The 25,557-nt window shown below is 36.7% G+C and overlaps 1 protein-coding gene across 2 annotated transcripts; it reads right to left on the minus strand.

Annotated features, from left to right (window-relative positions):
- Positions 1–526: 526 nt before the first annotated feature.
- On the minus strand, positions 527–22,737 carry dqx1 (DEAQ box RNA-dependent ATPase 1). Of its 2 annotated transcripts, none has more exons than XM_051110339.1 (12): positions 22,355–22,737; positions 19,645–19,998; positions 17,285–17,478; positions 16,826–17,207; positions 13,290–13,571; positions 13,117–13,216; positions 10,145–10,303; positions 8,361–8,552; positions 8,148–8,273; positions 7,877–8,067; positions 7,261–7,451; positions 527–2,776 (listed from the first exon to the last, which is right to left on the minus strand). In XM_051110339.1, exons 2-12 carry the CDS (start codon positions 19,939–19,941, stop codon positions 2,596–2,598), a joined length of 2,295 nt encoding a protein of 764 aa, XP_050966296.1. In that variant the 5' UTR covers positions 19,942–19,998; positions 22,355–22,737; the 3' UTR covers positions 527–2,595. The 2 variants fall into 2 exon arrangements, with proteins under 2 accessions (XP_050966296.1, XP_050966295.1); XM_051110338.1 differs by having other exon boundaries at positions 22,051–22,737.
- Positions 22,738–25,557: the final 2,820 nt, after the last annotated feature.

Consider the following 25,557-nt stretch of genomic DNA (forward strand, 5'->3'; position numbering starts at 1 on the left):
ATGAGTGAGCGTTTGAACCTTCTGTAGTAGTTGCATATGAGTCCGTCAGTTGTGCTTAGTGTGAAAAGATGGATCTCAAGATCATAGTCATCTTTGGAAAGGTTCAAATACGTGAAAGATGCTGAAAAACCAATGAACTTGTGGGACCTGAAGGATTTTGCTGAAGAACAGTGGGCAGTCTAACTGTTCAGGATAAACAAGGGACTCATGAACAATTATCACACATCTGTGGATTATTCATGTAACACAATATTAAGAATCAAGTGTATGTAAACTTTTGAATGGTAATTTTTATAAATTCAACTTTTATTTTCTCTTGTGGACTAAATGTAAACGTCTTTTATGTGAAATATCTTATTCAGGTTAGTACTAAATAGAAACATGCATTTTGTATGATCCCTCTCATTTTGGGAAAATAATTACCATTTTGCAGATTCTGCAAGGTGTATGTTAACTTTTGACCTCAACTGTGACAAATAAGGATTTAGACATAACACATCTGTATTAATTAGACAAAAACTGTGAATAAAATACTCCACAACTTTTAATTAGTGTTCAAATTTTCACATTTGCACACTTAAGTTCACACACGTAAGAGAGAAAGATGGTGCATTTAGAAAAATACAAAAACAAACTACAAGGAGTAAACAGAGACAAGCTCTAGAACCACAAAATACAATCAGAGGATTCACACAAACTGAACCCTGAACATCCACAGTGTTGATCAATGACGATCTGACATCAGCTCCACTCGTGCTCAGTGTCACAGCACAAAAGAATCAAGAACAATGATGAAGTTTATTTGTCAAACCAACAAAAACAAATCAAAACTTCAGTGTTGGAACAAAGCAAATGTCCAGAACAACAATTCAATGATTCAATCTCTAACCCAGCTAACAAAAATGTTCTGAATGTTTTGATAACATTCCCATTAAGTTATGAAAATGTTCAATCCAGTTTTTTAAAATGGTTATGTGAACAATGCATTTTATCATTTTTGCAAACACAATGTTACTTTTGAGTGTTCTGAAACAAGTAGTAACATTTCTAAAACAGATGAACGTCAAACGAAAGCATTTCAGTGTGAACGCTGTTTAACGTTTTTGTATTAACGTTTTGAGAATATTATTACAGGCCAGCTAACTTTGAACAAACATTTTATTATCATTACAGGAAGAACGTTTGTAACTTTGACAGAACCTTGGCATAAACAGAGTGTTATCTTGTGCTGGTGTGGATGCTAAGTTATAAGTGTGAACAGGCTTAAACAAGCTCACACTGTTGTGCTTTGCTGCTGGAAAACCATTGTAAACACATATCCCAGTGTCAGACTAGTAACATCGTCTGTGCGAATGAGCTGAAGCCGATGATGTCTAGTGCATGTCGTAGTGAGGATGTCAGTTATTGAGTGACCATTTAAAGGAGGAGGAGAAAGTGTATTCAGACGAATACACAAAACAGAAAATGCTAATAAAATGTGAATGGGAAACGAAACGTGAAGAAGAGGTGCAACTGTTTATAAGAGCACAACACAAATCTAAAATAGAAGAGCTTCTGGACGACAATGTTAAATGTCACATTGTGATTCCGCTCTGTCTTTACAGGATGCAGGTGTGTGAGCAAACACAGCCACACCTTGCCCGGACGTGTCTAAAAAAATGCTTCAGGTGCAGAATTATGTAAAAGTAAATGTTTCTGCTGATACCGCTGTAGAAATGCTCTATTCTATGAAAGCTTATTTCCGTCACTGAGTAGACTAAAAAAGGTTATTGCAACTTAGTTCCCACAAATCTGACTTTCCCCCCTCACAATTGTGAGATCGCATCTCACAATATCTTAATTTGTAGAGTTCACATCTCACTTTTTTTTTTTTTTAAGATTGCATGTTTATATCTCACAATTGTGAGTTATAAATGCGTAATTCTGATTTCATTGTTGAGTTTACATCTCACAATAATTTTTTTTTCTCATGATTTGTATCTCACAGTTCTTTTTTCCCCCATAATTCTGACTTTGCATCTCGCAATTCAGACTTTTTTTCCTCACAACTGAGAGTTTATATCTCACTTTTTTCTAAGAATTGCAAGTTTATATTTTGCAACTGTTAGATTTTAAATTTAAGTTTAGAATTTTTGAATTTTATTGAGTTTGATGTCAATTCTGAGTTTACAACTCAGATTCTGACTTTTTTTTTTTTTTTACTAATAATTTAAAAAAAAAAATTATTTCATGGTGGAAGTAAGCTTCTCAGAAAGCAACAATTCATTTATTCTGCAAAAGAAATTGTCCAATGATAGACGAGTATTTATTACTGATGTGACTGGAGTCTTCATCATGTGAGTGGACCTGATTTGAGCTTCATCTGGTTGGCGTTTGCTGGACTCCGTTCCCTTACTTCATCCAGAAAGAAGTCTTTATTTACTATTAAAAATATATATAAATATATGTTTTATAACAAGTCCAGTTACAGAAATAGTAAATCTGAGCCTGATGAGATCTCATGTGAGATCAATGAGAGATCACAGTCGTCTGGAGGTGTTTACTGCACCGCCGCTGCTGCTGCTGGTTTGAATTTGTGTGCAGTGAATGTTTCAACTACTGTATGCTGCACGTCTCTGCACTGTACTGACCGCTTGCTTCTTCATGGCTTTGGTCCTGAGGGTTTGTGTCCTGCTCTTCTGGTGGAAATAAACTCTGTCTGAGGCCCATCAGCAGATCTCGGCCTTCACTGGCTGGAAGGTTACCTAGATAGTACTGAGGTGCCAGCTCCACCAACCTACAACACACACGTGTGTATCAACACTGATGAATAAATGTTCACCCAAAAATGTAAATTTACTCTGACCATCAGTAGAGCAGTAAAGAAGATTTGTAGCTGAAATTGTGGACCTTGGTAATACATAAAATGCTCATCAACAGCTACTGGCACTTTGAGAGTCAAAAAGCGTGTATCTGGCAACACAAAATTAATACCTTTTGCTTCTGATGATATATTGAGGTTTTATGAAGTGAAATGATGGGTCTGTGCAAGAAACTGAACACTATTACAACCTTTTTAGCTGTAATCCAGAGCCTCAGACAAACAGTCCAGAATGGTATCCGAATGAATCCTTCTTTTGTACTGGTTCTTCTTAGTGAATTGCCTGAACCAGCTCAGCAAATCGGATGAAACCGTTTGAAACAATTTGTGGCTTGAGCGGCACAAATCTTCAAATTACTCCATGAAAAGTCACTTTCGCACGCCTGATAGTCACTCTGACTCAAAATTAGCAAAAAAATAGTAGCATATCTGATCCTATGATGAATGAACTCAATCAGTGCTCCACTTCCTCCAACAGTCACTGAACTGAGGAAACAGTTCTGACTCAACCGGTGAACCAGTGATATGCGCATGTGTAAACTGAGCACTTTGAAGAAGGGGTGAAACCATGTTTTAATGGTTTCTCATTGTTTATGTATAAAGGTGAGCTGATGAAGACTAGTTTGTTCACTTGTTTATGCTTTAGACATGTAAAACATCCACGTTTCACATCATTATGGGGTGCTTTATTAATATAATTACATATGCAGAGTTTGCAGAAGGTGTGTGAAATGCTTGAAGTACTCGAATTTGAGGGTTTGAAATTAAAGGCCTGGAAAACCCTTGAATGTAGCAACACTCCTGCAAGGTACCTGAAAATTGCTTGAATTATTGAAACAAGATGTGAAATAAGTGTTAACATTTTTCAATAGGCACATATTTTGTTACGCAAAATATTAGTTAATGTCATAAATCTAGCGAGCTAAGCCAGTAGTAGTACTGATGGTGGAGCACTGTAATCAGTTTAAAAGTCCAATCCGAATGAAAATGATCCATATAAACACCTCAATCAGAATAAAAATGCTCAAACTGAATGAAATTGTAATCAGTTTGAGACGAGTGGGATAAACCTTTCTATAAACCGGAAAAAACGTAAAAATCTGTCATGTAAACGCATTAAACCACTTAGTATTTTTACTACGTCAAGCAGGACAGGTGTCACGCCAAGGTGGGGGGCATTTGCTCCCTATCCATCCTCTTTCATCCCTGCTAAACGTGATCGAAAGTGAAACCGGTAAAACAGCGCACATAAGAACGCAACCGCACGCTTTTGCGATCGTCAGCAACTGCACGTGATCACAGATTGCACACTTTGATTCACTGTTCAGCAACTCTTGGTAAGAAATTGTGTATTTGTTCCATTTAAGTACAGTAAAACTTTTTATTATCACAATGCAATTCATTTCAGAGCTGCATTACAGAGGGTGGTGCTGTTATTTTATCCCTTACTACTGCTTTAACATTAAGAAATCATGAACATTAAGATATGATGATATGTGTTGATCAGCTGGCTGAGATCAAGTTATACTGTGTGTATCAGTTTTTTATCTGGTGGATATATCTGTGCAACTTAGTTATTAGAAACTGCAAATGAAAACATTTAATTATCTGTAAGTTGAATATATTGTTTGCCCATTGAAGAAAAATAAAAAGTATGAATCATAAAAAAAGAAACTGCAAACAAGAAATCAGTTTGGTTCTGTGTGTGGTATGATTTGTTTTTATTGTCAGTTGTACGCTATTAGCGTGTCCCAAAATTGAAGGCGCCGGCACATATAAACACCAAATCGGATTAGACAACATCTCATGTAAACAGTCCACCGAATCTTTCAATCAGAATGAAAAATCGGAATGAAAAAAAAAAAAAAAAAAAAAAAAAAAAAATTGTACATGTAAACGTGGCTGAAGACATGAAAAGAGGAACAGATGAACCGATGCTGGAACCGCTCTGATCGATTCAAACTCGTGACTTTGTTCAGTCATTCAGTTCAAGATTCACTAGCAAAAACCATATCCAATTAAAAGAGCCACTCATTTTAGAATTACGACATTGCTTTTAATGACTTTAAAAAGCAAGTATAGTTATGGGTGAAACACCTTTTCGAAACACTGAATTGGTTAAACCAGTGCGTTGCAAAATGATTCACTGTTTTGTGTGCTCCAATCACATTGTGCATCACAAATCATTTGATTCAGATCGGGACTTCAGAGCGGGTCCACAAATCATTCCATGAATAAATGATTCGCGAGACCTGATCTGAAATGATGGTTCGAGAATCATTATTCAGATTGGGACTTCGAAGCGCAGATGGTGAATCTTTTGATTTAGAATTTCGGAGTGGGTTCGGAGTGGGTTCATGAATTTTTTGCTTTAGATTAAAGCTTTGGAGCGTGGATCGCAAATCATTTGATTTAGACTGGAATTTCGGAGTGGGTTCGTAAATCTTTTGCTTCAGAATGGGACTTTGGTTCACGAATCATTTGATTTAGATCGGAACTTCGGAATGGGTTTGTGAATCTTTTGCTTTAAATTGGAACTTTGGGGTGTGGATCTCAAATCATTTGATTCACATTGGAACTTCGGAGTGGGTTTGTGAATCTTTTGCTTTAAATTGGAACTTTGGTGTGTGGATCTCAAATCATTTGATTTACATTGGAACTTCGGAGTGGGTTTGTGAATCTTTTAGTTCATAATGGGACTTTGGATCGCAAATCATTTGATTTAGATCGGAACGGGTTTGTGAACCTTTTACTTTAAATTGGAACTTAGGGGCGTGGATCTCAAATCATTTGATTAACATCGGAAATTCGGAGTGAGTTTGTGAATCTTTTGCTTCAGATCAGGACTTCGGAGTTGTTTGTGAATCTTTTGGTTCAGATCAGGATTTCAGAGCATAGATTGCGAATCATTTGATTTAGATCGGAACTTCAGAGTGGGTTTGTGAATCTTTTACTTTAGATTGGAACTTCATCTGATTTAGATCGGAACTTCGGAGTGGGTTTGTGAATCTTTTGCTTCAGATCGTGACTTCGGAGCATGAATCATTTGATGTAGATCAGAACTTCAGAGTGTGTTTGTAAATCTTTTGCTTCAGATTGTGACTTCGAAGCATGAATCATCTGATGAAGATCGGAACTTCAGAGTGGGTTTGTAAATCTTTTGCTTCAGATCAGGACTTCGGAGCGCAGATCTCAAATCTTTTTATTAACATTGGAACTTCAGAGTGGGTTTGTGAATCTTTTGCTTCAGATTGGAATTTCGGAGTTGTTTGTGAATCTTTTGGTTCAGATCAGAATTTCAGAGCGTAGATTGCACATCATTTGATTAAGATCGGAACTTCAGAGTGGGTTTGTGAATCTTTTACTTCAGATTGAACTTCATTTGATTTAGATCAGAACTTCGGAGTGGGTTTGTGAATCTTTTGCTTCAGATCGGGACTTCAGAGCATGAATCATCTGATGTAGATCGGAACCTCAGAGTGGGTTTGTGGATCAATTGATTTAAATCGAAGCTTCAGAGTGGGTTCGTGAATCTTTTGCTTCAGATCGTGACTTGGGAGCATGAATCATTTGATGTAGATCGGAACCTCAGAGTGGGTTTGTAAATCTTTTGCTTCAGATCGTGACTTCGGAGTGCTAATCATTTTATGTAAAACAGAACTTCAGAGTGGGTTTGTAAATCTTTTTTTTTCAGATCAGTACTTCAGAGCGCAAATCATTTGATTTAGATGGGAACTTCAGAGTGAGTTTGTGAATCAGCTTCAGCTTCGTGAATTAGCTTCAGAGGCACTTCGGAGCACGGAGCACGAATCATTTGGTTTAAATCAGGACTTTGTATATCATCCTATTTATCTTTTTTAGAATTTGAAACAATACATTGTTTTATAAGATCTCTGACTGAGGTCCTTATAAGTCCTAGAATTTTATTTTACAGTATCTGTATGAACCCTGCAAATATGTGATGTCATTGCACTATTACCCTAAACAAACTGATAAATCGGTTGTTTGAACCAGTTCATAGAAACTGTCTAAAAGAACCAGTTCACAGAAAATCATCCAATTTACCCTTTTGTCTGAGGTTCTGGATTACAGGTAATAATGTTGTAAATAATGTTCAGTTTCTTGCACAGACCAATCATTTTGCTTCATAAGACCTCAATATATCATCAAGAACCACAGGTATTCATTTTGTGTTGCCTGATATGCTCTTTTTGACTCTCAAAGTGACAGTAGCCCTTAACTTGCATTTTATGAATCACCAAGGATCACAGTTTCAGCTAAAAATTTCTACTGAGGAAAAAAATTCACCTACATCTTAGGTCATGAGGGTGAGTAAACTAAGAGCACATTTTTTAAAAACTGATGTTTCAGTAGGGATTTGACTGGAGATTTATACTCACATTTGTGGGTGAATCTCAGATACGATGCAGATGCAGTTGTCGTGTGAGATGGTGAAGTCGTGGTAAAGCACCCAGCTAGGCGGGTTGGGCTGCGGTCGGCGGCAGCAGTACGATGAAAAAGGGTGGAGGTGAGCCACGTGCCGGTGCGTGAGCAGCAAATAGTTCCCTGAGCCATCAACATCATGAGCAACCTGATGAACAGACACACAGGAAACCAAGGAGTGCTCAGAATTAGCAGTTAAACCACATCATGTCCAGTCATGACAGCAAAATAAACCATAAAGCTGATGATACACAGGGCAACTTTTTGAGCTATGTTGCTGGGCAACAAGGTGAGACACAGGACCCACGACCGGTTTTAAAGTACCCAGACAGAAATTTGTTACTCATTCCCAATATGCAATTTGTAACCCATTCTCAAGTGCCCAAACAAAAAAAATAAGTAAATTAGAAAAAAAAAAAAAAAAAAAAAAAAAAAAGGTGCCCAGCAAGTGTATCATCAGCCTAAAGGCACCATAAGGATTTATTCAGATCTCTTCAGCACCAAGACTGTCTTTCAGCCAATCAGAATGCAGCATTCTAGAGCTCTGTGGTTTAGTTTATAGCGTGTGTTTACCTTCAGGAAGAAGCCTGAAATCAAAGCTCTCTTTATATTGGTGCTGTTGTCCTGGCAACCGAAGGCGGGAGGAGAGACAGGCAACTCGATTCGCTGCATCACCTCCAGTAGCTCCGCCCTGATCACCACAGCCAATCGTAAAGCAGAGGCATTCAAGAAGTTTGTTCTGCACCATGCCTCGTCTTCATTATCTGAGGACACACACATCAGTATTTTTTTAATGACTGACATGAGACACATCAGTATGTGTCAGTATGATGCTGTCACTCACGCTGCAGATAGGCGTTATAGACATTGATGAGGGTCATGTGATCTCCATCTGGATGCAGCAGGGGTCGTCTATGCGTCGCTGCCGCCTCTGCTTTATTAACCGGTGGTGTTACGAAGCATGGCGGAGCTGCAAGTCAATAACAGACTTAATTAAGATGTGCATGTATGTAAATGATTGTGATCACAGACACTGATGTGTATGCGAGTGCTTTACCAGTCAGCATGGCAGCGATGGTCAGCAGCTCATTCACGCAGTCAAACTCACAGGACGCGATCAGAGCTTTGGCTAGCGGTGGCTCCAGAGGAAGTTCAGACATGATGATTCCTACCTCTGACAGATTCCCGTCGTCATCGAGAGCCGCCAGATAATCAAGATCCTCCAGAGCCTGCATTAGTGTTTCTGGAGCTACACACACATGCACAAACAAAAACACACACAAAAGCTTTCTTAAAAATTACACACTTTAATCTGACCGGCTGGTTTAGGGCAGTTCACAGAAATCATGGTGCAACAGGGTTTTTCTGGGCATGTCTGATGTAATAAAAGCCTGCACTGTAAGAACTCTAGCCCTCGGTTTCACAGACAAGGCTTAAGCCTATACCCAGGCTAAAATGTAAGTCTGAGCTGTTTCAAATGAAAAAAACTTGCACTGATTGATCTTAAAATATGTCAGTGCCCTTATTTTGTTTCAAGATGCACACCAGTAATGTTTTTTTCTAAGGCACATTTATAAAAATTTTTTACTTAAGTGTTCTAATTGAACTATGGCCTAATCCTGGCTTAGGCTAAACCCTGTCTTTGAAACCAGCCCTAGATTTGCCCAGGTCATCAATTGCCAAACACACCATATTTGAAGATCATAACCCGACACACACAGTCTCCTGCCTTACATTGTGCATACTACGTAACTACAAGATGCTAAAACTATTAAAGGCATTTTCATAAATTTAAATAAAACTTCAAAAATTTGAAATAAAAAACTTCATTAATGACAATTTGAAATGTTGACTAGTGAAGTACTAAAACTAAAGTAAAAATAATTAAAAGATAAATGAAAATCTTCAAAGCAAAAACTGACAAAAGAACATGCCTAAAACCTAAACTTAAATTTGAGATTAAAATGAAAACTTAAAATATAAAAAAGCTAATTTAAAATGTTAATAAATACTATAACAGTATATAACACCACCTTCCAAATAAAGCTACAGTCCTGGAATAAACTCTCACACACAGAAAAAGGACCAATTAAAATTAAAAACATTATTATTTTTTTTCAATGAAATAAAATATATAAATATTATATGAAAATTTTTAAAACTTTAATAATGGAACCTTTTCACAAGTCTGTGATGACGCATTTCAATGGTCAACAGCATCTTAAATCACAAAAAAGTTTTTTATATTTTGATTTTTAAAAAAAAGTATTTACATTTATAACGCTACTTTACATCACCTTTTCATCAAGTTACAAAAAACTAGTTAACGCTAATGCAAGGGTGTTTCTAATGCAGCGTCTATGGGAGGGATGGTCAATTTGATATCGCTCTCTCTTCTGACTGCCGATATCAGTCTCTCTCAATTTTTTTTCTTTTTTTGAAAGTCGTGCAAACACTATTGTGGTCTTTTTGGGAATGCAAAAAATATATTTGTGGTACTCTCCCATTCACTGCTCTCACATTTTACCCAACTATGATGACTTCTGCTGCTGAGAAACCATGAAAAGTCCATGAAATGTATAAATGTTGCCTTGGCTTCTAATGAAATAAAATATGTTAAGGTTGAAGTACTACAATTACTAAAACTGAAATAAAAAATAAATGAAAGCTAAACACATATTGTAAAAAGGGTAATAAAAATGACAAGAGCACATTATAAAATTACTAAAACTTAAACTAAAATGCAAATATAAAAATAAAATCAAAAGCAATGAGCTTAAGTCTTCAGGTCTGTGTTTGTCTGAAGTGGCCGGTTTTTCATGCTTGACAGGCTGAACTGACCTGGCCGGTCCAGGAACTTGCACTGGCCCATGTCTGCAATATCTAGCCTTTTGAGGAGCAGCACCAGATGACTGAGGTTTGCTTCCGTCACCGCTGGACAGCGAAACGCAGGCATCTCGTCCTCATACATCAACTGAGAGTACAGTCGAAAACACACACCTGCGGTGGACAGTAAAGAACACACACTACCATCACAAAATGACATAACATTTACAGACAAAACATTTACATTTTTTGCAGAGCAACCCATGTCTCTCAGAACAAGGTCATGGCTTTGATTCCCAGGGAATGCATGAACTGATCTTATTGCCTTATTAAAAGTCCCCCTGTAGTAAAACTTTTTATCCCTTAAAACTGATCTTTGATCATCAAAATGACATATTTAACTGTTTTTTCTTGTGAAAATAATTTTCACATGCCTTAAAACAGCTTGAATGTAACTCTACCCCCCTTGTATCATTTACTATACGCGGATCTATGAATATGCAAATTAGCCCCGCCCCCACGCAGTCGCGCTAGCCAGAGCACCCAGATCCACAAACTGAACTGTAGTAAATGCCATATAATGACGAAACATGGATAATGACTGACAAAACTACGTTTTTACTGTTAGATACTGTAACATTTGTTAAACTTATTTGATGATGCTGTGCCCTCAAAATGCCTTGAAGGCTCGAATGCAGCCTAGTTTGTGATTCCAGTTCGTGCCCGCGAGCATACGCGAGTGAAGTGCAGACTTCAATGCGGGAGAGGTGCGTCTGACTCCGGGCTACTTTTACACTGTTGCCGCGGGTTATTTTTCAAGTTAACGGTTAGCCTAGCGGTTGTGCTCTATTTAATGCTCTATATGGTCTATTAAAGGTACTATTTAATATTTGGTTTTGTGCTGATAATCCTATTGGTATATTTTGCATGCTAATGATAGGAATCTTTCCTTTGACGTGATTGGTTACTGAAGTTTGTGACGTAGCAAAAAAAGGGCTGTTTCAAACCGAGAAAATACACAACAATGGTGTTGATTAATGGACTGGCACATGGCTTGTCTAAAAGCACATTAAAAACACCACATAGACAAATAAACAACATAAAAATCTTGATTTTCACTACCAATTTCAACTGAAACAGGAAGACAGGGCAGGAGATATTAAGGAACCCGTGGAGCTTTTTAAAATAGCCAATAGTGTTTCATTTATATCACAGCCAGAGATGTTGAGCTTGGTAAAGCCGCATTTGACAGCCACAGTCTAAAGCCCAAAGTATACTTTACTTTGTACACTTGTGCAAGGGTCAGCATACAATGCGCATGATGCAAATTTCATAATCAGAATAGTATGCATGTACTGTATGCACACCACCCAATTTTTATACTCTGTACGCGCAGGTCACACATGCTCACTGAATTTGTTCTGCAGTAATCAGTTTTTTCACAAGGTGGCAACACTGTCTTGGGCCATTCTTCATTCTTCTTGCCTGACGAAGACCTGATGGTCGAAACGTTTGAATAAATACTTCAAAACTGTTGAACTATATTGGAGGATGTGCGAGACTAAAGGCTGGAATACACTATACGACAACACATCTGAACAGATTTTTGAAACACTAGGCATCATACACTTACTAGCTTTGTAAATAGTGACAGGAAATACACTACACGACTGAAGATCATACACTAGTAGACATTTAAGTCGTTCTGTTCACAACAAACTCACACAGAAACGAGCACCTTGCTGCTAGATGCTTGACAGATGAAAACAATAGGTGTTCTAAAATCAGCTCAAAATATCAAACATGTTTAATCTCTGATGACTGGGTGGAATTAGAGTCTGAAGCTACAAACTCGGAGTCTGTGACCATCATACACTACTCGATTTTCGATTTGGAATCAGCCAACTTAAATCTGCAGACTGGCTCTGACTTTCAGCAACTACAGTCATTTTTTCCAGACTGTAAATCAGTGGAAAATTGGGGCAAAAATCTTGTAGTGTATTCCAGGGTTAAGTTTCAAATGCTTATATCTTATAAATGTGAATTTTGTCACTGTTTTGGAGCATACTAGCAGCTCACGTGTCAAGACCTTCGCCACATACATGGAAGATCAGGTTGTTGATGTTTGCATGCCATTCTCGCTCTGTCTGCACAGCGTTCGTGAATGCGCTGATGACGTATGCTGTCTGCACGAACAGGGTGTGCAGAGGTATGCAAATACATATTTGACAGGCAGGTACGACAGCCTATCGTAATATTCAGACTGAACATTTTGATTGGACGAACATTTCTTGGTCCTACGCCTTCCACAGGATATATAAATACACATAAATACATTTAGACCACTCAGCTTAATGATTACTATCGGGATGTGAAAAGACTTTCAACCAGCATAACTTTCTGAAGACAATCACCTATTGCGCCTTTAAAGTTTTATATATACAGTTTTATTAATGTTTGATTCAGTTTTAGTTTTAAATATTTTGAACATCAAGTTAAATGAAAATGAGAAAAGACGCCTTGGAAACTAACTGAAATAATTTTTTATTTTACTTCAGTAAATGATTATTTTACTTCAAGTAATGATTTTTTTTAATGGTTTAGTAAACTATAAAATCCCTGAACTGATCACACATAAACACTGAATGCAATTTAAGTTGCTTCAGACAAATGCATCTGCCAAATGCATAAACACAAAACACACTTAGTCAGCCAGATTCACAAATTTATCACTTTCTCCCCGTTCATACGGTAAAAGTGAATAGAACTTGTTACCAACAAACAAAACATTATGAAAGTAGTCCACAGGACTCGTCTAACATGATAGCATGTAAAGACTACTTATATGATGCTTTTAAACTGCTTTTGAAGCTTGAAAACTTCAGTCTCACCCATTGTACTCATTCAGAATTTCAGCAGAATAAAGTCAGTAATATGAGTCTGAAAGAAGGTTTCATTATTCTGTTATATTGTGGTGATTTACGCACCGGGCAGCGTGCTGTTGACCCTTCGTGCACGGGTGTCAGCCTGCTGTTTGCTGATGGGCTGCTGAAGCTGTGAATCTGCTCGGATCTGTGGGTTGTAGATCTGTGGACGAACAGCAAGATGAACATAGAGCCTCACATGACAGAATTAACACAAACACTAAGCTCTGACTCACGGTCTTCAGCTGGACGCCGCTGTCGATGACGTATCGGATGTTGTTGAGGGAGAACGAGGCCTCTCCTAAGACGTCGGTGAGGACTACTCTGCGTCTCTGGGCCGGAGTCTCCTGAGCGTCTGGAGGCTCGTCCTGCTCCTTGTTGTCGGTGCTCTCAGTGTCATAAAGCTGCTGCAATGATCCTCCGACGCCGACGTGCAGTTCGATCACACGCAGAGACAGCAGATGAGCGCTGAGAGACACACACTCCTTCTCCAGCGCCACATGACACTCCTGAATCTCCTGACGGAACATAAAGAACAGACATCCTGATCAACATACACATCCCTGGGGCTCTACAGTGCGACCATTTCAGTCGCATTTGCTTTGAAATGAGACTGAGAGCTTTGTGGAGAACTTTGTTGATTATAATGGAACTTTGTGGGATTGCGAAAACTAAGATGAGTGACAGCTTTTTATGATTTTTAAGGGAGTTTGTAAATGATTTAATACAACAGTTAAATAAACAAGAAGTCAATATTAAGTCACTTACATTGTCTGACTAAAACACTATTGCCTGATTTTGCTCTGTTTCGTCGCCAAAATAGTCTGAAACAAGTCACAACCTAGCCGCTGCGCATCTCCATTCAAACACAGCAGCGTTTAGTTTATGATTAAACGGGCATTTTGAAATAAATCTAGTGAGTCAAATGATTCTATTTCCCATTCATAAAGAGAGTCACTTGCTTTATTCCTGAATGAATCAGCCGAACGAATCAAATGAATGATTCAGTAATTAAATCAGTAACTTGCTGCCACCTACTGGCAGTTTTAGTTTTTCATTTTTCATTTTCATCTTTTCAGTTCATCTTCTCAAATCATTTAATATTTCTGTATTCAAAATTTTATATTTAAAACATTAATCTCAACATGAGTTTATGAATTTGATTACACTCATGCCACACTCAGCCTCATTAAACATATGAAAATACACCTACAAGCCACTTTTGTGTTTTTCTGTGCCACCTCTGTAGTACAAATTAAATTTGTTAAAGGAGAACTCCACTTCCAGAGCAACAATTTACAAATAATTTACTCACCCCCTTGTTATCCAAAATGTTTATGTCTTTCTGTCTTCAGTCGTAAAGAAATTACGGTTTTTGAGGAAAACATTTTAGGATTTTTCTCCATATAATGGACTTCATTGGTGCCCTGATTTTGAACTTTCAAAATAAAAAATTGTATACTTTTTAAGCACAAAAGCTTGTGTGGCACAGGCTCTGGGACGTGCGTTCACAATGCTACGAATTAGTAATGGGTCGTTCTTGAATTATTCTTTCATTTTGAACGAATCTTTAATGTGACTCAAGAAGAATGAATCATCTCAGGGAGTGATTTGTTCAGTTGCACATGCGCAACATCCTATTAGGTTCTGTACTGGAATTAGTTCACCTGTTTCGAGTCTTTGGGTTTTGGGGTCGTTCGTTCATCTTATGGGGCTGTCACGTGATGAACAAATGACTCAAACCCGAAAACTTGTCAGATAAGAGGTGAGGTGAGCTAATCATAGACTAAAAACCCAGGTAAACAATGAATTAATCTTTTCTGTTTCTTATAGCATTATAGTTTTGTCTTGTTTGTAGTGTGATCCAAGTTTGTGTAAGCAGTAAATGTCAGTAAAATGATCCAAACTTCCCATCACTACTACGAATCACGTGTAAGTTCATAGTCTGTGTACTGAGTATGGCGAAAAACTCTTATTATTTTCTTATTTTCTCCTACAACTTGAGAGGAGGACACTGTTGTACCTTTTTGTTTATAAAAAGCGTTTACAAACTTACTTGCACTTTCTTAGTCTTTGCGCGTTTGCTTTGTAAACACTGGGTCTATAGTTCCGCCTACGTTCTGCATGACCTTTAAACTCGATTCAATAGTATGTAGCATCGTAAACACGCATCCCGGAGCCTGTGCTACATGTTTTTTTTTTGCTTAAAGTATAATAAAAAAAAAAATCCGGAAAAAATTGTTTTAATCAGAAATTTTAAAAAGCTTAAAACAATATTTAAAATAAAAAAAAAATTGACACAAAAGACGAAATCATTTTAAGGAATCAATTCACCTTATCACCAAATCACCTTAATGGAAAGGCAATTTTTTTTTTTGGATTATTGATTAGAAAGTGCTCCTGAAATTTTGACTGTGCTCCTGAATTTTTTAATTTAGAGAAAAGTAAGCACAGAGCCCTGATCCCTGCTGGGTGAGCTCATTACAGGGCTTTCTGTATGTTCACTTAAAAATCAAATAAATTATATATTTAAAAAAAAAAAAAATAAATAATAATAATAATTTCAGCTAGTTGATGAGGTAACTTCTAGGTAATAAAGGTATTTTTTTATTGTAAGTTGGAGTACTAAATTAACTAAAACGAAATAAATTAAAAAAAACAACAAAAAACACTAATATGATCAAAACAGCACAACAAAATATATACATATATTTTTACTAATTTTTTAATGAAAACAGAAAAATCTAATTCAAAATATTAATAAAAACAATCATAGTATCTTAATATTACTAAAGTAACACTGCCTTCTTATGCGTTATTGTTAACTAAAACTATTAAAATATTTTTGTTAATTGAAATGAAGCAAAAAATAAATAAATAAATAAATAAATAAAATACATAAATAAATACATAAATATATTTATATAAATAATATTTAAGTAAATATGCACATTTTATTTCTCAGATATGAGGAACTGCAAAAGCAAACATTTGTCCTCTGTAATTGTTTGACTTTGTGAATAATGCAGCATACAAAAGTACATCTTGCTTTAGGATGTAAAATCCAGTTTTCAACAGTAAATCCAGATTCAAAAAGTTGTTTAAAGTGAACAGCAGGTGTATTTTACTCTCAGAGACACACATGATCTCTGGAATCACACTCTCTTTCTGACTGTGATGTTCTCCAGCAGAATGAGGTCAGTTTGCTCAAGGGACTGAATGAGGGTGTGATGCTATTGACAAAAGGGGAGTATTTGTGTGCGATTATACTGAAGAGATCAGAAACAACACAAATGAAGACTTTCCTTTGTGTGTGTGTGTAGGTTTGATGTGTCAGTCTCAAGTGATTCCGCTATAGACACATGTGGCTTTGCATTATTTACATGTGAGAGCGAAGAAAAGCAGGACGAAAGTGAGCAGAAACTTAAGATATAATGTGTGACTCAAAAAACGTACAGACAACATGTGCTAAAAGAACTACTACACAGTCTGTAAAATATAGAAATATGAAAAGCAGCTCATTGCATGTCCTTTTTGGAGCTTGACTTTATATATCTGCCTTCTCTTTCCTGGTATACTGCTAAACATTTTCTTTTGTGTTCCATGCAAAATCTCACATTATTATGTGTAACCTGAGGGTGAGTAAGTTCATTGTTGAAGTGTGAGAATAATCCTAATAAGAAGCAGGACTCTCAGCAGATAAATGATCAGATCCTCTTACTGACTCATTGAGCTTCAGCGGCGGCATGACTCAGTGAAATGAGACTCATACCTGCACACTAGGGAGAAACACCAGTATGTCTCCTTCCTCTCCCCTGCGGTGTAGATCCAGGATCATGTGACAGGAAGCCGCGGCCAGGTCGCGTCCTGCTGGCAGCTCTCGGTACAGTATTTCGGCGGTGTTGGCTTGTGAGGGAACGCTGAGGTGAGGAATGCTCTCTCCCAGGAAGCTGGCGAATGCGTGAGCGACAGCAGGCGCGGTGAGCACCACCACCTTGAGCTCGGCACGCTGGCGGCACACATCACGCAGCAGCCCCAGCAGCACATCCGTCGCCACTGTGCGCTCCTGAGTCTCATCGATGACCAGAACCCTGTACTGCCGCAGCAGAGGGTCTGACATCATTTCCTCCAGCAGGAGAGAGTCTGTGACAAACCTGCAGAGAGCAATCGTTACTACAGCATTAAAACAGTGCATGAGCAGCAGCTGAGAGCAGCAATTGTGGCCTCGTACCGAAGTATGGTGTCTGGCGTGCAGCCGTCTTCGTGTGGGACCCTGTAGCCCACCTCTAACCCCAGACTCAAGTCCATCTCATCAGCAACTCTGAGCGCCAGATTGCAGGCGGCCGCCGCATACGGCTGAGAGCAGCACACCAGACCATGAGAGAACTCATGAGACAGAGCGAACTCCACACACCACTGAGGAACCTACACACACATCAGAACAGCGCAGAGAGAGAGACATGTCAGAGAGCAAGGTAGGACAGAAAAAAATAGAATAGGACAAAATAACAGAATAGAACAGAATAGAATAGAATAGAATGGAATAGAATTAGAACAGAACAGAATAAATTAGAACAGAACAGAATAAATTAGAATAGATCAGAATAGAACAAATTAGAACAGAATAGAATTAGAATAGAATAGGACAAATTAGAACAGAATAGGGCAAATGAATAGAATAGAATTAGAATAAAATAGGACAAATTAGAATAGAATAGAATAATAGTACAAATTAGAACAGAATAGAATAGAACAAATTAGAACAGAATAGAATAGAACAAATTAGAACAGGACAAATTAAAACAGAATAGAATTAGAATAGAATAGGACAAATTAGAATGAAACAGAATAGAACAGAATAGTATAGGAGAAATAAGAATAGAATGGAATTAGAATAGACTAGAATAGAATAGACTAGAATAGAATAGAATAGGTCAAATTTGAATAGAATAGAATAGAATAGAATAGAATAGAATAGGAAAATTTAGAATAGAATATGATAGAATGGAATAGAATAGGACAAATTAAAATGGAATACAATAGAATAAAATAAATTAGAACAGAACAGGACAAATTGGAATAGAATTTAAACAGAACAGAACAAATTAGAATAGAATAGAATAGAATAGAATAGAATAGAATAGAATAGATTAAAAAAACAACCAAGCTGAATATAACAGAACAGGAGAGAATGTAATAGAATAAAATGAAAAAGAATGGAATGAATAACAGAACAGAATACAAAAAAAGAAATTGAAAGACACACAACAAAACAATAGAATACAACAACAGAATAGAACAGAACAAGAAAATAGAAGGGAATATAATAGAGCAGAACAAAATATGGAATAGAATAGAATAGAATAGAACGAAAAAGAAAGGAAGAAAGAATATAATATAAAAGAAAAGAATGGAATATAACAAAACAGAATATAATTAAAGGGAATGGGATGGGATGGGTCAAGATGGAATAGAATAGAATAGAATAGAATAGAATAGAATAGAATAGAATAGAATAGAATAGAACTCAATTGCTTCTTTGCAGGAATTGAACCTGCTGTTTTCTGGTTTCCAACCCTGATCCAAAAGGAATGATCTGGGTGTAATACATGTCAAGCTCTTCTGGCAGCACCTGTGTCATACCATCCATCACCACTGAAGTCATGCTGACAGTAAACAATCACAATGCCGGTCTATGAGTCACCCATTCTGGAGGGTTTATACGCAGAAACATGCAACCTGTATTTGTGTTAAATAGCTTGCTAATTCTCAAATGTATTACTTTAGCTGTGTAAAGTGCCTAAAAGTACATAAGTGTCATTTTAGCAGTAGTACTACTTATCTAGACAAATGAATTTCTGATGATGTGTTACTGATGAACACCAATGTTTAAAGGTCTGGTGTCAGTAAGATTGTTTAATCCTTTGCTCACCAAGGCTGCATTCATTTAATTAAAAATACAGTAAAAATAGTAATGTTGTGAATTATTACAATTTAAAATAACTGTTTTCTATTGTAATAGATTTGAAAATGCAATTTATTTCTGCAATGCAAATGTGAATTTTCAGCAGCCATTACTCGTGTCTTCAGTGTCACATGATCCTTCATATTTTATAATGTTGTAACTGTGTTATGACAGCAATAAAACGGTCACTGCACTGCTGTGTTGTGCCTAACAGCAACCTTTACCCGTGACTATGAGGCTCAAGTGCTTTACCGCTTAATTACATCATTTTCTTTGCTTTTACAGTCTGTTATTTTTCAGTAGTGTTCAACAGCATGACGCAGATGGCGTCCATAGAGCTGGTCTTTTCACTGACTAATTGTAGGTTCATTAATAGTTGGCAGAAATTAGATTTAATTGAAGTAATTAGTAATTAGATTATAGTAATTACTTTATTATTATAGTTTTATAGTGACTCCTAATGTAGCTTTGAAGAAAAACACTGTAACTATCATATTTAGAGATCATTACAAATGCATGTTAAACTTCACTTTACAGTTTTGACAAACTGGACAAGCTGTGACAACCAGGAACTATCAACAGATCAGGAGAGTGAAGCAATGAGTGTTTGTGATGTACATAAAGACCTGCGTGCTCTTCCCCGTTCCTCCGTCTGCGCTCAGGACGATCATGCTGTGCGACTCCATGTGCTCTAGCAGACTGAGCCTCAGACTCCACACGGGCAGCTGCTTCCGCTCCTCCAGCAGACTGTAGTAGCGCGAGGAATACGGCAGCCCATCGTAGGGGTTCACCTCCAGATCGGCCAGATCCTCGTCTGCTCTCTCGCCATCCTCATCCAGATCTCCAGACAGCAGAGACGATATGGAGAGATTGTCCAGGCCTGAGAGCGCAGGAGAAGGTTTGGGGATGGCCGTGGAGGACATGCTGAATGCGGACGGGCTGCTGACAGAGCCCTGAGGAACACCGCAAATGATAACTACCTGCGCAGAAGAAATCAACAAGAGTTTCATCTGAACCTAATATTTAAGATTTGAAAAGGCTACAATATAATAACAGTGATCAAACATTTCTGAGTGTTTTCTCACAATTCTGAGGTTTTTTTGTTCACAATTTTGAGTTTTTTTCTTGCAATTCTGAGCTTTTGTCCCACAATTTGAGCCTTTTCTTGCAATTCTGATCTTATATCTCAAAATTCTTTTTTTCTTTTCCTGATTATTTCAAGTTTATGTCTCTATTAAGTCACTATTAAGATATTTTATATCTTTTGGTGGAACCAAGTTCAATACCATTTCTGTAAGACCAAGGAACAGCTGAGCTACTCTTTCTTGTGAATGAAGCCTGTGAAAAACAGCTGCTGAAGCTCTCAGTAATTCTACACGTCAGGAATCCAGCACATGTCCTCCAGCAAATGTACTTCAGTACACAGCCTACACTGCATTATGTAAAGGACACTACAATGCACAACACTATCCTGTTTCCCTCAGTGTTGCGTAAATAAGTTACTATCACACTCTTCAAACTATCATAACCGCCACTTACTCAATATGCAAGCGTATCCTGAGTCAGATTAGTCAGACGGTGTTTGATAAAGCGTGCAGTAGAATGATAATGTAAATTCATTTATGTTAAAATACTACAAGATAAGACACAAGAGAACACAGGCAATGAAAGAGGCTTGTCAGCATTACCTATGATGTTTAAACAAGGCAGCGATGCATTTGGTTACTGTAAAAGTGTGTTTTGGAGGGAGTGATCAGGTGACACGCCACAAACAAAACACATGCAACACTGGTTAAAGTGAAGAAGAGATTCAGGAGGCTCATGTCTGTCCATCAAGAAACACAACATTTTTTATTTATATTTATATTTTGAATTTTAATGTCTATATATATATATTTTTTAATTTTTAGTTGTAGTTATTTTAGTACAATAAAATGAGAAATGCTGCTTTGATAACTAGCTGAAATAACATATAACATAATAACATATAAGTTTAGTTTTTCATATTTATTGTATTTCTGTTAAAACTTAGAAATACATATCTCGGTGTGTGTCGTGCCAAAATGTAACTGATTTGTTCACAAAATCAAGAATATTTGTGACCCTGGACCACAAAACCAGTCTTAAGTCGATGGAGTATATTTGTAGCAATAGCCAAAAATACATTGTATGGGTCAAAATTATAGATTTTTCTTTTATGCCAAAAATCATTAGGAAATTAAGTAAAGCTTAATGCTCCATGAAGAAATTTTGTAAATTTCCTACTGTAAATATATCAAAACTTAATTTTTGATTAGTAATATGCATTGCAAAGAACTTAAATTTGAAAACTTTAAAGGCAATTTTCTCAATATTTGTAATTTTTGCACCCTCAGTTTCCATATACTGAAATAGTTGTATCTTGGCCAAATATTGTTCTATCCTAACAATCCATACATCGATGGAAAGCTTATTTATTCAGCTTTCAGATGATGTATAAAGCTCAGTTTTGAAAAATTGACACTTATGACTGGTTTTGTGGTCCAGGGTCACATTTTGTAAGTATGTGCATGTGTCGTAGGCTGGTTTGTGTGTGAGAATGTGAGTGCAGCATGTCAGTGATATTGAGGTCAGATTAAAGCTCAACAACAACAAAAGAACACAAACAACAAGGCAAAGCATGCAAAATCATCACTAAACCTAAGCATGTTAGTAATTTATAATATTTACAGAAACAACAACACACCCTGACCGTGATCTTAGTCTATTTGTATTGATTAAACACGAAAGCACTAGCAGACGGAATGTATGTTTTTGATCCGTAAACAACCATAAATCATTGTGATATAACACTAGCACTGTTCTACGTAGAATGCTATAGTGTGGTTATTTTTTAATGAAATGATTGTAATTGTGTTCTCTGTGTGAGATATTTAGACGCGTTTCCTTTAAATGTACATAATGTTGGTGTATCAGCTGACTGTCAAGAGATCAGACGACAACACGCCGAATAAACACGAGAATAAGGAAAACAAGAGGAAAACGACATTTACCTGAAGCACATTTCCACCTTAGATCCGTCAAACCAACCCGATGAGAAACTAAATGATGTAAATGAGAGAAATAACGCGGAGAGTCACCGCGCTAATGTAACGTTACATCCATCAAGATTCACGACTACACGAAATATAATACAACCAACGTCCTTCAGAGAATAATGAGTCTGAAAGTGAACTGCTTTAAAATCGATCTGAAGCCGTTTTAGTACAATATTATGAGCTCATTCGTGACTGTTGACGGTGTTTCATCGCCAGAGAGCGAAACTCCGCCGCCATGATGAACCTCACCGCGACTCACCTAACAGGCCGCGACTCAAATCCCGCTGCGCTGCCTACATAGACAGCACGGGAATACTGCTCACGCCTTTGACGCCCCCCCTATATTTTGCGTACTAGGTAGGGAACTCAGGAGGTGTAGAAACACACCCGCGCTCTCCCCGGACAGGTGGAGCTGAAACCTGAAACAGATAATAAAGAAGAGAAGGGTGGAGACCGACGAACTGACAAAAAAAGAATGAAATGTGCATTCGTACAAACAAACAAACAAATAAATAAATACACAACATAGCTACAGATCAACGTGTCATTATGAATTAAGAACCATAAAAAATGTAACTTTCGTATTAAAGGTGAGTTATGTCATTTCTACCGCACTAGCGTCACCAGACCTGACCAAAAATATTGATTACTTCCAAACAGATCGCCCCAAACTCAGACTAGTTACTGGTTACGTCATCATTTGATGTATTGGACTCTAAGGGTCAGAGTGTAAGTCTTCCAAACAAGGTTTAGGACGATATCCTCAATTTTCTTGTTTTGTTTGTTAAATATCTTATTCATAAACATTCATCCAAACGTTGTTAATTTTTTTTATATTTGTTTTTACTTTAAAATCATATTTTTACTTTTATTACTTTATTTATTTGTGTATGCTTTTCCTCCTGCTTGTTACGTGTACATTTTTAATGTTTTTAATGTTTTTAATGTTCTCCTAGAGGTGTTTATATGGTATAATGTCTATTTGTTTAATTAAACCACAGCAAAAAAGCTAGATAATGCTAGTAGCTATATACTGTAATGACACGATGTGTCTAATCAGTCCATCAGTGCTGACGTTGTCGTTTTCTTGCAGATCCAGAGTGATCAGTTCCATTTACACCAGATGTACAGCTGATTGCAACATAAATACATAAAACTGATAAGTGCATAAGTGCAAAATTATTTGGGCATGAGAAAAAGTGTGAAATTTCAGCACTGTAACAGATTGCTGTGCTTTTAAATACTAAACTTTAAATACTACAAAATATTTTATTGCTGTGCAACTATTAATTAATTCCATAATTTAAATTATATAACATTATATATTAACTTTGATGCCTTTTCAATTTACAGTGACAAAATTATGCATTTTGCAAAATGCAATTTATTCAAATTTATTAATTAATCCAACTAGTATTAATTTATTTACTAATAAATCCTAATACTATTCCTTTTTGGGTAACACTTTAGTTTAAGTAGTTAATAGCGAGAACTGGACCTTAAAATAAAGTGTGACTCTTTTGGGTAATAAAACTGATTGTACTTATTGTACTGATTGTTAAAGAATTATTAAAGCAAAAAATTTTAAAGCTTGTGTCCGCAAGAAATCCTGTTGGAGATCAGCAAAATGTCTGATGCAATATGAAACATTTTTATCACACCAGAAAGTTTCCATTGTGTCCAAACTATGTTCAGCTGCTATTTCCTCTATTCAAATGAACCAATAACTATGCAACCGATTTAGTGTGGTAAAAGGAGCATGCACCTTTCCATCAGCAGCTGCCTATGTTGACCCGGGTTAATAATTCTATAATTAGATTAAATCAGTGGGATATGTGACCTATTAAAGGCTAATCAGAGATGAATGAATAAAAAGCAGAGAGGACGTGTTAAATGTGACAGTTCTGTTATTAGCTTGTGACTCTACAGACTAATCACTTAAGCGCTCATTATTCCCTTGAGTCAAGCAGCTCATTACTCTGCCACGAGTTACATCTGAACACATCAGAACATGTCATAAATTCAACACCATGGCAGACGATTTACTGTCAGTTCTCTTCTCATTTAATATATCCCATAATTTCTTCTCCTCAAACAGACATACTGCAGGTTGTCACAGGCTTAACATGCAGGGACGAATATGTCACAGATGTCTTTCTGAGCTCAACATTCAACAGTCATTTTGATGACATGGTTGTTCAGATGCCTGGTGATACAGTCAAGGGTGTGAACAACAATGGGCTGAGCACCGAGCCATGGGGAACACCTGTGTCCGATCTAAACCCACTACGAGCTTTAATGGTATATTCTAACAACTGTTGAATAGTTAGTCAACAGGTCAAAAATCTAAAGCATATATGTCTTGAAAAGGAGTGATTTTGTTCAACTAAAAACACAGCAAGAGTAATATTTTGGGGGTTAATCTGATCACCCTACTTTAACATTACACTCAATATAACTGGAACTCAGCAATAATCAATACTTTTGCACATTTTTTATGTTTTCAAATTAAGAAGTGAGATAGAGGAGAGTGGGGTAAGTTGAGGCAGTGGGTAAGCTGACCCACCCCCTGGTATCTTGGCAATTGTACACTTTTACTGTGACCATGTATTTTGAAATCACACATAATTTCTGCCAGACTGTGAAAAGGAGAGACATGGGAGGAGTGGAAGGCACCCGTTTACTTTAAAAACTGTTTTTGGCTTGTCAAAGTAAAATTTTAGCATAACAGATGTACCGACTGTTACATCAAAGCAAATTCATCCGGGTCTAAAAATATTTATGATGCATATAGGTGATTTAGCAATATATAAAACTATGCAAATCATTTAGATAAATATTAGCCTGAATTGGTAAGCTAGCTAGCTTTTTCTAAAATGTCAGCTATGGGGCAAAGTGAGCCAAATGCTGTGGGCTAAGTTGAGCCAACACTTTAACTTACCCCACCATAAGGCACTGTTAAGTTACATTAAATCTCTTAAGTATAAACTGGTATTTTAATGTGATATTACACAACTTCTTTATTTTATCATATGTATAAATGCATATTATTTGTAGTGTATTTGATAGGGACAGTGTACAAGTGCACCAAATCCTCCTCTGAAAACCAGAAGATGCTTTTCACCACATTATAATCATATATCTTTCCACCTATAGTTTCTAAATGGCCTGTTCGACATTGCAGAAAAACTACCATGCCAATAATGATTTGACTAAAATGTTTATTAGTTTCAGTGACATTAATTCCTTTATTCTAATTCAGTTTTTATTTAATTTCTCTGTTACAACTTTGGTGTTTAACATATTGTTTCATAAATGCAAAAAAATAAAGTTTAAAAATAAAACTTCATTTGATTAATTTTATTTAAAGTAAGCTTTAAGAAAAGAACTATGATTGTTTGTAAAATTAAATTTGATTATTACATTAGTTTTTTAAAAGAGGTAAATCATCTTTTGAATTTC

This window comes from Labeo rohita, chromosome 5 (assembly GCF_022985175.1).
Source record: "Labeo rohita strain BAU-BD-2019 chromosome 5, IGBB_LRoh.1.0, whole genome shotgun sequence".
NCBI lineage: Eukaryota > Metazoa > Chordata > Actinopteri > Cypriniformes > Cyprinidae > Labeo > Labeo rohita.